An 18703-nucleotide genomic window follows, 5' to 3' on the forward strand; every position below is an offset into this window, starting at 1 on the left:
TTGCAATAGTCAAGTATAAAGGACTATACATTTTGATTTGTTGATGATGAAAGTTCTATGGGGCCCATTTAGCTTCTCAAACATTCAACTCACTCAAGGAACTATATGTTATGTAAATAAATATATCCGTCAAACGAATAACCTAGGTTTTAAAGCGACCGCGCACCGTCCAATATAGATTTAGTCAGATCGGCCGGACATATAATAACGATTCATATGTCACATACTCGCACTGTCGCAATATTTTGATGCGCATGAGTGCGCGAATATTTTTAGATATCCTTATAGCCCAACATTGCACGGATATTTACGAAAGAACAAAGTATGATTAATTTTAAAGAAATCGTTGCTAAGCAAGCTCAGGGAATATTGCTGTAAAAATGTAACTAATAGTTCCCATAAATGATCGATTTTCACAGTTATTACATTGTAGGGAAATCCACATTTAACAGTGAGACCCTGGCGAAAACATCAACAACAACATATCCTCTAGAAAATGTAACGACTTCTGAAACAATTCTGCTTTACACTAAGCCGATATTTACATAAATAAATTTAGCTTATTTACCATTTACCAGTACCTTTATAAATACGTGTGATAACTCGTACGATCTCGCAGCAGGCCCAATTTAGCTTGTTAATCAGCACAATTGCACCGTCCTCGAATACTGTGCCTCTCGTTATTGAATTACAAGTATGTTTCCTCTCTAGAACTCTGTAACTCTTTGTGTAGGTCAACGCAGGTCTGAATGTTATGTATCACAGTTTTTCAACTATATCTTTAATCACAATAAGCCCCATCTTGGACGCATCCATAAACTGTATAAGTTATGTAACTTTCAACGATATTGTTTAATCAACTAACGTAATTCATTTTACACAAGGAACTATTTCTTAATACTTACACACAAAATTATAACATTCGATACTGATTAAACACGTCGAGGTAGAAAGACGTGACTAGCGGAAACTCCTAAAAAAGGGCGAAAAGTAACTAATGAACACAGGGAGATTGCTAATTCCTTTATTCATCGTTTTCAGGACCTCATCAATCACAGAAACGACCACAATTGACTATAGTTAGGCGAAAGACCGCGGACGATCGAGATTACCCGAATATACGAGTCGGTGACGTTTAAAAATGGCGTCCACCGACAGTTCGACCTCCAGCCAAATATCCACCGTGGCAGCTGATGAACACAAACGATCAGTCGATGAAGCTTTTCTGAATAAATTGAAGAGCCTCGTTGAACGATTAAGGTTTGAAAACGCAACCATGAAGAAGTCGCTCGATATCGAGCGGAGCGAGGGTAGAGCGCTGAAGGCCCAACACGAAAGCACTATCAGAAATTTAAAGACTGAATATAAAAAGAAGGAAGATCTATTAGAAAAACAATTAAGATCACTAAATAGAACAGAAAAACTAGAAGACGGATCTAATAAACTAGTGGAATTAAAACGGCTTACAACTGAAATTCAGTCTTTAAAAGCAGCAAATAAGGGCCTTCAAGAAAAAATCAAGGTAAGCACGTTGTTACAATTACGTTGGTTTAAGTTTGAATATTTTAAAACGGGTAAATAATCTTGGAAACCGTATAATAATAACCTCACAAATAAAGGTAGTAATACTTGTTATAATACCTATCAATGTTACAATAAACACTTCTCTAAGATTCGTTGTATTCAATGGTTTTCTTTCTTGGTTATTGTCAGAATATAAAGAATTTCCATGGCTTTGTTGGGAGGTATCATCAGATTGAGTCCAATACTGCAAGATCCCACCTTGATTAAAATGATTCAAAATTTTATTTAATCTTTGTAAATATGGGCTTCCATAACGTAACCCATACACAATTGAGCATGGTACAGGACAGTCTTCGACTGTGTGGAAGATTGGCCGTCCAGTTACAAGATTTGAAGGTTTATTACTTAAATATAAAGCTTCTGATTTTCTTAACAAAATGGCATATTCGAATTTTCGTTGGTCAATTATTTCTTTAATTTTAAGATCAGATACGACTTCAATTCTTGCATTAATTTTTTCATAATATTCATCGCTAAGGCTATTGTTGAATATTCCCATGTGACGGGTATGTACACCGAAACTAAGATTGGTTTTAAATAATTCTGATAACGTGTTTATGTCTGGTTTATATCTTGGATAGGCAATGGCTGAGGTTATGATTCCCTGTAATGATATAATCATATATTATATCTATTATATTAATACACTAAAAATAACCACAATAATCCTATACTTACGTCTATAGCGCAGTCAACTACTAAAGAATATAGCATAATCATTAATACAACACATCTGAAAATTTGTCCCGAAAACTCCAGTTCTACAGTTTGTCTAATGAAACACTTGAATAAATCCAATATAGTCTCTGATGTGGTTCTATTATCATTCAATTGCCAAAGTTGAATTTCAACTTTCCGAACCATTAGCGTTATTGCTATAAACAAAACAACATTACACATAAGCAATGCTAGCATTTCAGTTGAAATGAGTTTTAAAGTTGTCGTAAAGGTGGACTGTTTCATAGATTTTTTTATTAAAAAGCATAATTCGTCCTGCACCAATGGATAGGTAGTATCGATATATCCATAGTATGAAGTTTTTAGAATTCGTGAATTCAGCTCTAGGTCTGAATACCCGTCCATTAAATCCGCTGTCACTCCTGTGGCAGTTCCGTTTTCTAATAAATCACCTACTGTATTTCCATCACGCGGTGGTAACGGTTTGCATGTTGCATTAAATGTTTCTACTACCGTATGAACTAATCTTGAACTACAATCTATTGCGCCAGTACTATTATTCGTATAAATTTTTCTAAACACGCTTATTCTTAGCTCATGTCCAAAAAGATCATCAAACTGACGCGCAAAAATTTCATTTACATATTTAACAGCTGTTATATCTTTTATTTCTTTATAAAAGATATTGTAAGCAAATATTCTTAAACCTTCTGACCACAAAACCAAGACAGAGTTGGTAACTCTTCTCTTCCATAACAGTTCGAAGTGATTCTTCATCGTATAGAAGAAATAGCTATCAACTTCTACAGGTGTTTTGATAACAAATATAACAGCAGCTCTTGGTTGGAATACTCCCGTGCGTATAAATGCTTCTATGGCAAATTCACTTTCGTCTATCGATAAATCATTTGAAGTAACCACGTACGCTGTTTGACCATGTTTATTAATTTTTGGTTTTACTTTAGTGTTGTTAGTGTCTGGGCAACCATTGAGTAACATCACTGGGTATCCATCGCCGTAGTTTTCAATGTATTTAAGGATTCGATTTTCGAAGTATGTGAATTCGCAGAACGTTATAGTAAAGAACCATTGCTTGTATGCGTTGAATATTTTGGTCACGACTTCATATGCATATTCCGCTTTGAAGAACGTTTCGTTATGATACTCAATAATTTCCTTGTAGAGAGTACTATTTGGTTTTAGACACAAACTAAAACATGGAAGAAGCCATAGTACACGTATTTCGAGTTTCATTTTGAATACGTGTTGAAAGTTATGGCTTTTCTGGTAAACTGCGAAGTTTAAGGTCGCTTTAGAATTAATAGGGGGCGTAAGCAATCTGATGAGTTATGACAGTGTTATAAAAGCATGTCAATTAAGGCGCAAAGAAAATATTGGCAGCGTTTAATGATTGTTCCGATGACATTTTTCGATATAACGTGCGATCATTAACGTTTGACTTTCATTAAAAATAATGTTATATTTAGGTAAAGGTAAAAATTAGTTTTCTTTTTTAATATTTTTTTGGTTTAAAAGCCTAATAGAATATGATATACACATTTCTGCGTCAGTCACTACATTTTTTGATATTGTGTATATTATAATCCAACCCTGTCGGTAAGAATTCAACAAGCGTTAACGGGCCATGCTCGGAAATGCTTTTAAAACTTTAAACAATATATTTATTTAACTTCCTAGGTGATCGACAGCTTACTTTTATAATTTACATTAAATTTAATTAAAAGCCAAAAATAGTTAATGATAATTAACGATTTATATTATGTCACATTGCAGGTTGCGCAGGCGGCGGAGTGCGCCCGCGCCGCTGAGTTACGCGCGCAGGTTGCCAAGCACAACGCCTTAGAACAAGCAGCGCGAAGAGACACAAGAGCGCAGTGCCATAAATTGGTTGGTATTTTTTACATAATTCCCTCCCGTATAATTTCATGTACGTGATTCAAGCTAATCTTTGTTCCAAACAATTAGGTGGCTGATCAGCGCTACCAAATTTTCGATTATCCCGAACGAAAACACTGCATATTTATCAGGATTAAGAACTCAAATCACCTTACATGTCACTATTTATATAATACCATTCAATTTTGAACTAGAAAACAAAATGAAACATTAGAAGAGTGCTTAAATTTAAATAACGTACTTAATGTTGCCTGATCAGATTATTGAAACATTTTTACATTTATAAACGATCAGGCGCAGATTATTTTCAAATGAAATACAGGTCACTTTCAAAGTTGCGCTGAAGCTATATTATATTCAATATTTTTATGTCATTATTTATTGATAAAATAACGATTGATGGAACCTAGGAAATGTTAAAGTATGATATTCGAAATTCAAAAATAGCTTGTCATCAGGCGCTATATTTTAAAAAATTAAGTTTTTGTATTAAATAATAATTACGCTAGATTTAACTTTTGTTTTATTTTGTTGTTCTTTAAAATTTGTGTTAAAAGTTTATATGCGTATTATTATGTAAATGTAGTTGCTGTCACTTTTATTAGATAGTGTCAGCTATAGTCTTTAGACATGAGCTGATATCAGAATGATAATTATTATTTTTATTTCAATAAAGTAGTCGTTTAGCAGTCTACAAAAGTAACAAATATGAAAAAAAAACTGATTTTGAAACTCAGTTGCTTAGTTTATTTTACTAGTGTAATGATGAAGGGAACAGGGAAAGAAAGATCACTGTCAAGAAAAAAATATTTTGAGTTAATAACAAAAAACCATTTACTCTTAAAATCAATTTATTACACTACAACTAAAATACACACTTTTATATAGGACATGTAGGCCAATGATTCACATTATTAATGACAAATTTTATGACAAATTAAAAAAAACTTATATCTTTAATTAAATTACCTATAACCAAGATCAAAGTCACTTGACTATGATCTTTTTTACAGTTATCATCTGTAGAACGACTAGTAATTCTAAGTTTTTTGGTCACGTCATTTGAACGTATGGTTTTCGGTCTCTTTTTGGGATTGTCAGTGACTCCACACTTTATCCCCTCACTCTCACTTTCTGACACCGTGAACAATCAGCTAAATCATCAAATAAAACACGTAAACGTAACGTAAAAGTAAACACGGTTCTGGCGGTAACAAGCTACAATGCAGCAAAGCCAGGCCACAGATCAGACTACTGTAACCGGTCATACTACAAATGTCAAAAAAAAGATCAGTGTCCATAGACAATGACTTTTTTGAAACAAGAGAGGTGACTGTGATCTTTTTTCCCTACAGCCATAGTAAACTTTTTTGAGCCTCAGGTTGACTGTGATTTCTTTTATCATTTTTTGATTTCACCGTTCAATAGCTTTTTTAATTTACTACTAGATGGCATTGTCAACTCTGGTTTGGAAAAATACTGACTATGATCCTTCTTTCCCTGTACCCTTCGTACTTTAACGAAATTGCTTTATCTTTGAGTAAAAAAAATTATTTCAATTTGTTATTTTTAATTATTTTCTTGCTAAATTTTATTGAAACGTAGGTCATTAAATCAAAATATTTAAAGCTTATAGACGAGTATACGTAACGTTCCTTGTAAGGAATTCAAATATAAGTCAATTAAGTTTTATAATTTTTCAGCTGGAGGAAATAAAATCGAAGGAGCGGGTCATAATACAACTGAGGAGAGAGGTGGCGCGGACTGCATCACAATATGAACAGGTAAGTTTAGTATTGTTTATATCAATTAAGATAAGTAGGTAAGAATATATATTATCATAGTATTGTCTTTTGTTAACATAGCTTTTACACATTAAGAAAAACACTTTTTGAAATTATTTAAATAATTATAAGTTTTTAATAATAATACATAGCTTCAATCCGTTCAAAAAGTGTTTTTCTTAATCTATATTTTCAATAGAGAAACAATTGTGTTACCCAGGAAATTGCAAGTGTGCTTTGTTATCGAGCAAGTTAATGTAGGCAGTATGTTATACTCATGGTATTAATTGTAATCTTCAAAAGGTACCCCGATAAAATAGTAAAACCTTTTTTACAAGTAGATTTAAACTAGTTAAAAAAAACAATTTGTCACGAATAAATGACAAACCATTATATTGTGAAAATATAAGAAAGCGATAAATATCAGCCAGTTGACGAATAAAATAACTACAATGTTAATAAAAATATCGGAAATATATTTTTGTTTAAAGATAAACATTAAAAGATGTTGTAATTTAATCAGGCATTGCGAGTGGATATTACAAACATAATTATATTTAATGCTAAGCTCTTAACTTGCCTAAACATGGGTTACGGGGTTTAATGACGTTGAAGTATTTCGGGACAAAAACGGATCCTTGTGCGAACCGTGTGAAATAGCCTCCGGTAGAGTTTGGTGTATCTTACGTGCAATTTCAAACATGATTCTTAAATATTTTTATTTAGACTTAAATTTCATCAGAAAATGTGTGCCCTAAATTGTAACTTGTCTTATCCCTTGGTCGTTTATTTTGCATCGGGGCCGGGGGTAATGTACCAGCGTTGTAAAAGCCGACCAATCAAATGAAAACCTGAAAAAAAATAACTATGATTATAACACACTAAGAATTGCAATAAATTATTCCAGCATGACTTAAAACCCTAAATTACGTTTATCATACTCAAATTTTGATATTTTAATATATAAATAAATATTTTAAAATTCGTCAGTGTGATGATTACAATAGCTGTATGCTCTTAATCATGAGGAAAAATACTGACACAATCAGACTATTTCAGCCTGTAAATAATAATGATTGATTAATATTAATTAATCATTTAAATTTATTGTCTATGCGTATTCAAAATTGTATGATCATATCATTATATATAATGAGAAACAAATATTACTCTACATTATTAAGACTTATATTTTAATTTGTCTGAAAGCCTAGCGCCTAGACAATTTATTGAACCGAAAAAAAGTCTATTAAAATAAATTTAATGACAATAATATTTTAAATATTATAGTGATACCACTTAAAATGTTTAAGTGCTTTACAGACCTTAAGAAATTCTCGCATTGTGTAAGACATGAGTTGGTTTAAATCTTATCGGCACTTGACCATTTACGTTATAACGTTCATAATACTATATTGATGACCGTTAAGATAGCTATTTTTGTTTATTTGCTCGTGATTATATCACAATTGATCTATTTCTGTTTTAAAGGAACAAAGGTTTGGATTGCGGTGTGTGGCTCTATCAGATGTAACATATTTTCTTACAGGATATTTCCGCAATTATCTACCAAAGTTTCTTTAACTTCAGCTTAGAGACACCTATTTAACAAATTGAACTTTACTTTCGTTAGGTCTGTAAGTATTATTTAATTTTTATAGCGCATAAAAAGAAAATTCTCCATTATTGGAAGTTGGCCGTTAGTCATGGGACGCGTTTCTTGTCTTGTGCCAGATGTAGTTCTTCCAGTTATAGTTTAAACTCAGTAACTCTTCCTGTAGTTTAAAAGTTTGAGCTCGGGACTTCCTTCAACTAAGGCAAGGCATCATATCCTCGAGTATTTTAAAGCACAATACAGCTATTAAAAATATACAAAATCAGTTGGAAATTCCGTTCAAATAATCGATGTTATTCTTCAAAGCTTTTGTCGTGTAACGTAAATAATTATTTTTTAATAGAGATCAATATAATTAACTTTATTAAGAAGCTTAAAAATATAACTTTTAATTAGATGTATTTGAATAATAACGAATAATAGTTTACAGTGTAAAGGAGCTATTCCTTTCTTATTCATAAAAATCAGTCCGCTGCACTGTTTTAGGCAAAGCACTTGTTTGTCTCTTTCTGTTATATTGTGTTTACGCTGTGGTGGACAGAGACAGTCAGCAACATCTTAACAGAGACTGGTTGCATCAGTAATTCAGGTTTTTTTAAATATATTGTGTCGTATAGCTGGGGTAGAAAGGTCAATTTCCTAAAAAAAAACCTTATCCCATAGCAAAATGGCGCTAATAATTGTCCCAACTGCCAATGCTCAATTCCTACTTGCTTCACGTTCACGCTCGAACAGAACGACCCCAGTTATCGCGAAGTGCGCACGCGTGAAGCCGCATTTGGCTTTGAGCTGTCACTTTTCCCGCGATTCATTTAAAAAAATAATAATCGAGTGCTTGACTTTACAGTTTGATATTTTGTGTATGTGACCTTTGTGATTAATCAGTGTTTCAATTATTAATTTTCTAAATTCGATTTGTGAATCGTGTTCATTACTTCGGATTCTAAATTCGGATTTACTTTCTACTGCTGTGAGTATCCGTTTGTTTCCCAGACGATGATTAGCGGAGAAAGTCTTTAAAGTCTAATTTAAAAGCAGATGGATTTATTGGCAAAAATTCATTTTTTAGGTTTCCTATAACTTATTATATATTATATTGATTTGTTTTGGGCTGAGAGCTAGATAAATATTTGGCTAGATAAAAATTAGAGTAGACTTGACTTTTATTTGTATACTTCGTCTTTAAGTTGTATATAAGATAAACATTGTATATATATAATATTTCCATAGAAAAGTAATCAAATACGAATGTTTAAAAACGAAATGATGAAATTACTAATATTTAGTTATTTCTGTGCAATAATCATGAAATACGATTGTTTGCCGGAAAATCATTATCGGAACTCGGAAGTTATGTTTTTGCGTTATAGTTACATGTTTGAATGTTATCTATTTGTGGCCGGGCTATCGGCCTTAAGAGAACAAAAAGTTACATGAAAAAGCAGTCGATGATTCTAAACTTGGGGACTGTTTTTTTATTATTCGTCAGAATTTAGTTAAGTTATTTCGTAAATTTCTATGGTTAGTTATTTTTCACAATATTTTCAATTTCAAGAACTACTGAGAAATATTCCTTACGTTTACCTTCACATATAAGATAATTTTCCTGATTCCAATATTCATCAAATAACTTGCTTCTCATTTTACAATAAATAGTAATACATAAATTATTAATAAAAATAATAATTTCGTCGACTTAAACAGAAAAACATTAATGTACCGTCACGTACCTTTGGAAACACAGATATTATATTATTTTATATGAAGAAGCCTTGTCCCGGTTTCTAAGTATTTTATTATTTATAAAAAACGCGCTACAACCTTTTTAGGTGCCCCCGCCTCTGATTTCTGTGTTTATTTAATAATCATTTGTAAATATTAAATAGGCAAGTTATGTGATCAGCCTCCTGTGTCTGAAACACGGTCTCGACTTTTTGGGTCTAAGGCAAGCCGGTTTCCTCTCGATGCGCATAGAAAGAAAGTTCATTGATGCACAGCCTGGGATCGAACCTACGACCTTAGGGATGAGAGTCGCACACTGAAGCCACTAGGCCAACACTGCTCTTAATATTATGATTAAAAATAAAATATCGTTGTTACAATATCGTCCTAGGACTGCTGTGGTTAATTGTTGAATAAAATCTCAGTGAACCCTAAGACTCACAAGGGACACGTAAAATTTTGATCTTGGTACCGAGATTGTGTCGAATATTAAACCTCTTTAGTTTTATAAAACGTATTATCACAACCATGTTGAACAACTCGTATAGAAAGTATTTTACGATCCAGCTGACATGTTGACTGACGGTTATTTATTACGCTTACTGGCTGCTTTTTGTGTCTGTGGTTAGTTGATTTGTGACATGAAATAACCTGTACCTTTCAACAATGAGCTCGGGTTTACTTAATATTAACAATACTCCGAAAAAATATATATATACCACAAACACTGGCGGTTTGTTGAGTCTGTTTTCCGGCTTCAAATAGAAAGAGTCTCAAAGTCTACACATTTTTTAAATCTACATTCCTCGATTATTAAATACTTTATTCTGTAACTTCCAATTGCGATGGAGATACCGATTCTGAGGTTTTTACATTTCATGCAAAAACCGATGCTCTATGTACGAGAGTTCTCTCAATATCACTAGCGTTGATGTATGATGCAACCTGTGGTATATTTATTTTGTTATATATCATATATTGAGTGAATAGATTGGTAATCTCATTATTAAGATCGGGATCTCTATCGATATTTTATGATTTGATAGTCTTATAGATATTTAAAACACTTGAAGTAATTTGGTGGTGCAAACTGTCGGAAAACACAAATTGGTAAAGTCGTAGTTGAAGATGACGGATCATGGTGATGAGCTATAGATAGGTAGACAGTCTGAACAATATTAAAGAAAATTCTAAAACCTTTTCCTAACATATACTACAAGCCAAGCAAGAACATACATGGGATAAATATTCAAGTTTGTGTTTCATTATAACATGATCGCTCGAAAGCGATAAAAGCCGCCCGTATATCTGCTTATTATTTAATTACTATAATTTTTGCAACGAAGTGTTATATAAATAAATAAATAGATTTTTGTGAATATCTACTGCGATAATTCACCGTGAAAAAGGTTATACAAAAGGTTTAACATACTGTGAGAAAGCAGCGTTTGGAAAATAGCCTTGCTTTCAATCTTAATAGAGTGAAAAGTCCAATTTATTTTGTATGAAAATAAATATCATATAGATATAATATAGATTTATCAGTCAAGTGATAAGGCGATAAGGTGCAGCCGAGATAAGTCTGATGCAGCTCGGTGTAACATGTTTTCTTAAGATGTGCTATAAAAACTTGTTTGCTTTTTGATAAATTTGACAATAGTGATTTTCTCGTTTTGTTGTTACATTTAAGGTGACGAGAATCTTAGTAAAGTAATAGAGTTTATAAAACTACTTTAATAAAGCTTAAACTTTAAAAATAATCTATTCAAAGTATGTCTTTATCAGTTCAAGCACATTTTCATCTTCTTAATAAAACAATTTTTTACCCAATATTGCCAGGAGGCTTGGAACCGTTCAATACATAAAAAATCCGTCGAGATCCTCTTCCATATTGACGGTTTACGAAATACTTATAATTATATGTTAAAGGATTAATAACAGATGGGTTACTTGATCTGGTTGTGTTAATTGTCAATATCCATTATATCGTATAGGAGCGTGGGATAGACAAATAAGCGGAACCGAGGTCGGATCAACTCACCTCTTGAGAACATTCGTATCTTGGAAACCTACTTAAGAAACAAAGTACTTAAGGCCACTTAATTTACACACATATATTATCGAACCATTAGTTTGCTATGAGAATGTAAAATAATCAAGTAATTCAAAGGCTTGATGACAAATTTGATTTAATTGTTATTAAATGAATTTAAATCATTTTATTGACCTTTCTCAAAATGTTCTGGGTTTATAAATGAAATAGTATTATACAAATCCTGGTTCTATCACTACACTCTTAAATAGCTATCTAGAATAGTAGAGTATCCCATATTATATTTTATTCTTTAAATGCAACGCCCTTGGCAAGCGGTTGAGTGCTGTTGGAGCGAAATTTATGAACACTTCTTTTCTCGGAGTTCTCATAATCACTGTTCTATAGAAAAGAAAAACTGTCAACTGATATTCTAGATATAGAATCCTGTCAGATAGTTTAGTGTCTCTACTATAATCTCCACAGAATCATTAAGAACATTAGACAATGTATGTACTACAAAATTTTACTCTTGTAATGTTTGTTAGTTTATTAGGCACTTGACCCACTGCGTAATTCTACAATTTCTGCGTACAAGAGACACCGTGACCGTCTCCGTAAGACAAATAGTATTACGATACGTTTAGCTTAGTGGGTTTGACTCGACATATGAAGATTTTGGTTTTGTTAAAATACAAAAGATTTCTGGTACAGTTGTAATACTACGCAATAGACTCAAAATTGTCTTTATATTCAGCATTTTAAGCATTGTGAGATTCATTCTAGAATTGACGTCATTTGAGATATCAACATAAGAAACCTTTTGTCCAAGAAGAAAATAATAGATCAATACACGCCATATGCGAGTATTGGTGTCTTTTTTATATCTATTGAATACAAATGATTGTTCTATTTATATAATTCATGAGAAATTTCTCGTCGTGTAATAAATACACGGCCTTATAGATTCGATGCTTGTTATTCATTAGCACTTATTTGGCGTCAGTCTATTGCATATTCACAGTATCACGTGTCGTATGAACATATTATAAGAATATTTCCAATGGGAACTAGCCTGACTGTAACGGCTAACGCGGAATCTAATTTCCACGATCCATTGAAAGCAACGAGCTCGACTTGTATTCCGTTATCCGAGCCATCTCGTTTGTTTAGTTATTGACTTGCATCCGCTCACTGAACAACTGGGAGTCACTTGTGTTCTTTCTACGTATTCCATGGTAACCTTTCAGTTTCAGTTTGATTACGTAGTTCGTTCGTCTGCATTAACAATGAACATGACAGAAATCTGTATAAAATACGAAATAAGTAAAAAATAAAGATTCATCATTATTTAAATATAAGCTGTATGCAAAAATAAATGTTATGACAATGAAAGAAAGTAATGACGTCCAAGAAACGATCCTTCTTTAATACAAAAGCGATTAGTACGTATTCGTTACAACCTATATCATGTAATGCGCGTGCATCATACCTACATATAATCACGTGCATACAACCAAAACTTACTGCAATCATTAAAAAAAGAACATATTATTGGTAGTAATATATTTTTGATTCGTAACTATAAAATAAGAATTTACAAAAGTTGTGTATGACAATGAGAGAGATAATTTACGATAATAGGCTTGTCTCGATATTATGATCACGACAAGTACATTTTATCACGAAGATATCAAATGCATGGGTATCAATGAAACGACGAAAACGAAAGGTATATTAATGCCAATCAAACCATGTTAACAATTAGCGTGGCTGTATTTTTACGATTTGTGTCGTATTGCGTGATTCAAGTGGTTCTGTTCGACCTCGTAGTCAGCTTTAGAAATCGTGCTGAAATAAACGATTGATTAATTTCCTGCATATGTATTTTTCGTGTGAATTCAATCGGTGTTTTGTATTTTGATCTACTTTGGTTTTCCTACGAAACGGGTCGGCCCATGATAATTTCGATTTAAATGATAATAAAGCCATTCGTGATAGTTACTTCCCTTGACTATCCTAGATGGCATGACGCTAGGAATCTGATAAAAATTTGGTTATATTTAGACGATTCCATTGACTACCTTTCAGGTATTAAAATTACTTGCGGTGCTCAGCAACTAACCACATTAATTGAGTCGTAGGACGATGTTCTATAGCTTTTAACTTTTCTCGGTAAATAGACTTTTAAATGCAAAAATATTTTTTTATTTGCTAGACATTTGGTAGATGTATGTAAAAAATATTCTATAGATTATGTTTATACGATTAATGTAGGGTTCTAATGGTGAAATAATTTTTCTAATCAATCCAGTAGCTTCGGATCCTATTTAATGCAAACAAACAAACAAACAAATTTTTCCTCTTTAAAATAATTGTTTATATATACATACATAAAAATGTAATACCATCCAAGCAGACCTTTTTTTCCTTTACAGGTGTTCAGCCTTGAGTGCTCTACTATTATTTTAATCCTGTGCGATACTTTCAACCACATATAGATTATGTGGTTGAAAGTATCGCACCATTACTCAAGTAGGTACTTGAGAAAGTTAATGATAACCGAAATTTGTATAATTTTGTGAAGTTATCGAGAGTTTTGAGCACGACACAGAAACGACTAACCAGAAACCCAGTGACACGCTTATTTCGCCGGTGACTGGTTTCCTACATGTAGTTTTGTAAATACAGTACACTTTATACGAAATATTATAAGAACTTATTCGCTGGATTAAATTGGCATACAAGATGCCACTTCTATGGTCTATTATTTATGGTTTTTAGGGCACTTTTATATTACTATAATATCTTATAAAAAATGAAGTGAGTCTAATTTCACCGATTTAAATAAAGAATTTAGTGTTTTAATAAGGGCGTGGCAGGCTTCCGTAACATCAGTATTGATTCTTAATTAACAATATTTGAATGATGAACCTTTTCATATATTGTTTTATTAACAGTTGGAAGTTTAATAAATGAATCTTATAATATGGAGCTTTCTAAAATATCTCATTATGATCAATACAACGACAAAGCAATCATAAAGGTTGATATAGGAAGCACTTAGTGATGGGTGGCAAAGCACGAAGCAGTGATGAGTAGTGACCAAAGTGAGGAAGAGTTAAGTGAAAGACGGAAATAGTGACCGCTAATTGAAGACAGGTCGATGAATGTGTTTACCCCCGTAGCTTAGTAATCATCGTGTTAAGCCCATAGAGTAAAAATGTTTCTAAACGATTGATCAAGATCTTTATGAATTGTCTTCGTCTTTACGAAATTTCTTCGTATTTCTATGAAATTTGAAATTAACAATAAAATATTATTAATCGCTATCAGTCGTACTCGATATACGTTAATTAAGCAAATAAAGTCTCTGGTGCGAATTTATACAATTTATTTATAACAGATAAATTATGCCCATTGAAGTTCCGGATGGTGTGCTTTCCAAACTTTCGCGTAAATATTATTAGGCTGTACACAGTAGAATACTAAGTAATAATTTAACGAGCTATAGAATTATAAATTTTGTGTCCAGTAGCTTAGTAAACAAGTGCTTAAGAAACGTTGCGGTTCACAACTTGCTGATTACACGTAGACAGCTAATTGACTAGGAAAGCTTAGTGAAATGGAGTTGCGTGAACTTTTCACCTTTCTCCATACATAGCTTTCCTCTTAACATACTCGTTGAATTTTGTGTAAATTGTATACGAACATTCACAATACACATAGAAGACTATAACGTAATATAACGATTTAAAAAATAAATTAATGGCAATACAACCTTTTTAGGTCTGGGCCTCAGATTTTGTATGTGTTTCATGAACATTTCTTAAACGAATAGGCAAGTAGGTGATCAGCCTTCTGTGCCTGACGCATGACGTCGACTTTTTGGATCTAAGACAAGCCGGTTTCCTGTTGTTGGACAAACATCCGGACGATGTTTTCCTTCACCGATCGAGCTAATGGTAAATGCGCACATAGAAAGAAAATCCATTGGTGCACAGTCGGGGATCGAACCTACGGCCTCAGTAATGAGAGTCGCTTGCTGAAGCCACTAGGCCAACACTGCTCCTAATATAACCATTTACAAAGTTATCTAGAATGATCTAAATAGATCACTTTTCATAAGATCATACCATGTAACATTTACTGTCATAAATTATATATACCTAAATGATAATAAAACCCATAAAAATACGGAAATGATGTAGAACAAATGTTTTATAATGCGTAAAATTGTTATATATTTCAAGATTTTGTTTGCATTACAATTATCAGGAAGACTAATTCTATTATATGTTTGTATGGAAAACACACAGATTTTTGAGCGCGGATCTCTGCCGAACATGTAAAACAAATAGAAAAAAAGTTGGTTGGATTTAAGTTAAGGTAGAATAAAGGCCCAAGTCTAAGTTGAAAAATCTTTGAAGAAACAAAATCAATATTATCTGAATTTATATATTTCCTATAATAGGTAAAATCTGTTGAATATTTCGTAAGATGATTAGCACAGCGCATCACGAATTTCGTGCAAAAAGTCATCCGTAACGAGTGTTAAATTGGTGTTGTAAGACAAATTTTGAATTCGATATTTATTGGCTAACCTATGTAATAAAACCGACGTCCGAAAACATTACATTGTACTTATATACTCGGCTTTATAAAACCTGGATTGAGGTTACCGCGTTTGTTGTAATTTACGATATAAAAGTAATGGTAACCATGGTAGCAAATAACATTAATCTAAACCTCATTTTGTATAATAAGAGTAAAACAATTTGAATCTGTACCACAGGTGTTATACCTAATGTGTTTCGTTTATATTCCTAAGCAAAAGAAATACAAAATAAAATAAAAAACAATATGACGTTTCCTACTACTACTACTACTGTTTGAGACATATAGAAAACTATTTATTCAAAGCGACCGCACTTTTTTCCTGCAATTGAACGTAAGCCGCCATATATGTGAGAATTAAAACCGCAAAACTGAGAACCATTTATAATAGGCAGCTTTACATTATTATATATTAACTCTAACAAAACAATATTTATGATACGTTAATGTCAGTAGTCGTTTGTAGCATTAGTATAATGTGCACCATCATTCAGTTTCTAAATTTCGTTATATTTTTAACATACAATTTTTTGTTATAGCATAAGATATGTTTAAAAGCCAATCAGGTAATGACATAAAACTATTACCGACGACGCTATTAAAACTGAATCATAGCTGTTAAGCAACAATAATATATTCAATAGTTCTACATTTTACTTTCTCTAGGAAAACTATTTCAAAACATGATAAATAAACGTATTCTATTGTTTCAAAATAATTATTTCCAAATAATATTATAACGAAACTGTGCTTTTAATATTGTGCATTCATTAGTTTGATTAGCATGTGATTAACTCGATTTTATGTTAACAGCTAATTTGTTTTTATATTTATAAACAAACGGATACCTGTTTTAGCCAAATGTCCTATTATTAATACCATTATTAAACAAAACGCAGCACGGAAAATTGCGCAGTGTGTAGTGGCTTCAGCGTGCGACTCTCATCCCTGAGGTCGTAGGTTCGATCCCCGGCTGTGTACCAATGGACTTTCTTTCTATGTGCGCATTAAATATTCGCTTTAAAGGCGAAGGAAAACATCGTGAGGAAACCGGCTTGCCTTAGACTCAAAAATTCGACGCACAGAAGGCTGATCAGCTACTTGCCTATTAGATTAACAAATGATCATGAAACAGATACAAAAATCTGAGGCCCAGACCTAAAAAGGTTGTTGTGCCATTGATTTTTTTATGTGGAAAATTACGTATAACTCGGAGGTACGGCATTTGATTCGCGGCGAAACAATTGTGTAAGTTTCAGTAGCTCGAAATTAAGTCGCCTTATAACGATTTGTCACTGCCACTTGTATTAGGAATTATGCAATAAAACTTGCAGTTGTAATCAATCTTCGCCTAACTAATGCAGACCTTGAAACCTCACACATTACAAAATGTACATAGTCACGTTCTGTTCCAAATCGTAGATCTGATTTACATACAATATGTACCCACGTCGCAGGTTTTGTAACGATTAATCTAGCTAATATGGGGATAATTGATAACAGCTTTTAGTGAGCTTAATTCAAATCTATAGATTTATGTAACGAAATTCAAAATTGAAAGGAGCTAAATGCAGTGAGAAAACGTGATGAATGGAAAATAAAATATCGTGTCTAATAGTGCCAGTCATATAAATTAGCTAGCTGTGTTTATGAAAAGCAGAATCTTTAGCCGGTTAATGATTGATATATCAAGTTAGTTAGCTTATATTACTAATTATAATTTTATGGCGTGGCGTTTGTTGGAGGAATGTTCAAATAAATGAAGTTTCATTCTTTGTTTGAAGCTAGATGTCAACTGGCATTAATCGTTAAAAACATGAGCTTATAACTAGCACACCGCAGTCCACCCCGAAATACTGACACAGCAATTTGTGCTGGGATAAGGCCTTAAGTGACACTTCTGATACCTATACAGAATACGTGTAGTCGACCTATTGGACATTATCGGAAACGAGAATGTCATATTACAGTTTATGAGTGTGGGAAAAACTAAAGGGCTCCTTTTGGCTTCAAGTGTGCGATGCTTTAGATTGCGCTTCTCATTGTAAACTAAAATATATATTATTTAATTAAACCTTTTTGGATCATTCTATCACTTCTAAAGGGAATCATAAATTACGTTTTTATTATCAAACAATAAATCTTTAAATACGTAGTTAGAAAGTAGACTAAATGCTACCTAATATGTATTTGTTAAGAGATAAACGTTTGCTATTCTATTACAGAGATTTAGTATTATTGCACATATAAATTGACGTAATGAGCACTTGGCTGGAATCGCCTACGGGTTACTTGAGTATTTCTAACTGCCTTCCCATCTTTGTAAGTGGCTGGAACTGGTTTAGTTAGATCAACGGAGGTTTCTTTACATATTCCCGACTTTTGCTTTGACATGAATATTATTTAGTTTTGAGACATGAATGTTTGTATAGACAAAACCAGTGTTTTTTTTAATAGTAAATAGATTTTAAAAACGGTATATAAACATGTGAAATTGACGTAAACGTAGTAAATATAGAAATGGAAGCAGTTGTTTTGGGCACTCGGACTATTACAAAATACATCCATTTACTCATAGCCAAGTAGGTCTGTAAGGAATTAAAATATTTTTTTCCTGGTTTTGAAGTAAAAAAACATTGAGTAAGCAAATTAAAACACATGTCCCCAAAAGTCAAAATTTGATTTATTGTTCACCGCAAATAGCAAATAACAATGCAATTTAAAAAATAATTTTTGTTTTGGAAAAACAATATT

At 32.5% G+C, this 18703-nt stretch overlaps 1 protein-coding gene across 2 annotated transcripts in view; it reads left to right on the plus strand.

Moving 5' to 3' along the window:
* Positions 1–18703, plus strand: part of LOC123713660 (myosin-2) — an 85108-nt gene that overhangs the window by 2156 nt on the left and 64249 nt on the right. The window contains exons 2-4 of one of the 2 annotated variants that reach the window (XM_045667446.1): positions 1042–1522; positions 4057–4170; positions 5883–5963. In XM_045667446.1, coding sequence (XP_045523402.1) covers positions 1142–1522; positions 4057–4170; positions 5883–5963 — 576 coding nt within the window. In that variant the 5' untranslated portion in view covers positions 1042–1141. Of the gene's footprint in view, positions 1–1041; positions 1523–4056; positions 4171–5882; positions 5964–8457; positions 8549–18703 lie in introns of those variants that run through there. The other variant, XM_045667447.1, reaches the window with a different exon arrangement.

This window comes from Pieris brassicae, chromosome 8 (assembly GCF_905147105.1).
Source record: "Pieris brassicae chromosome 8, ilPieBrab1.1, whole genome shotgun sequence".
Lineage (NCBI taxonomy): Eukaryota > Metazoa > Arthropoda > Insecta > Lepidoptera > Pieridae > Pieris > Pieris brassicae.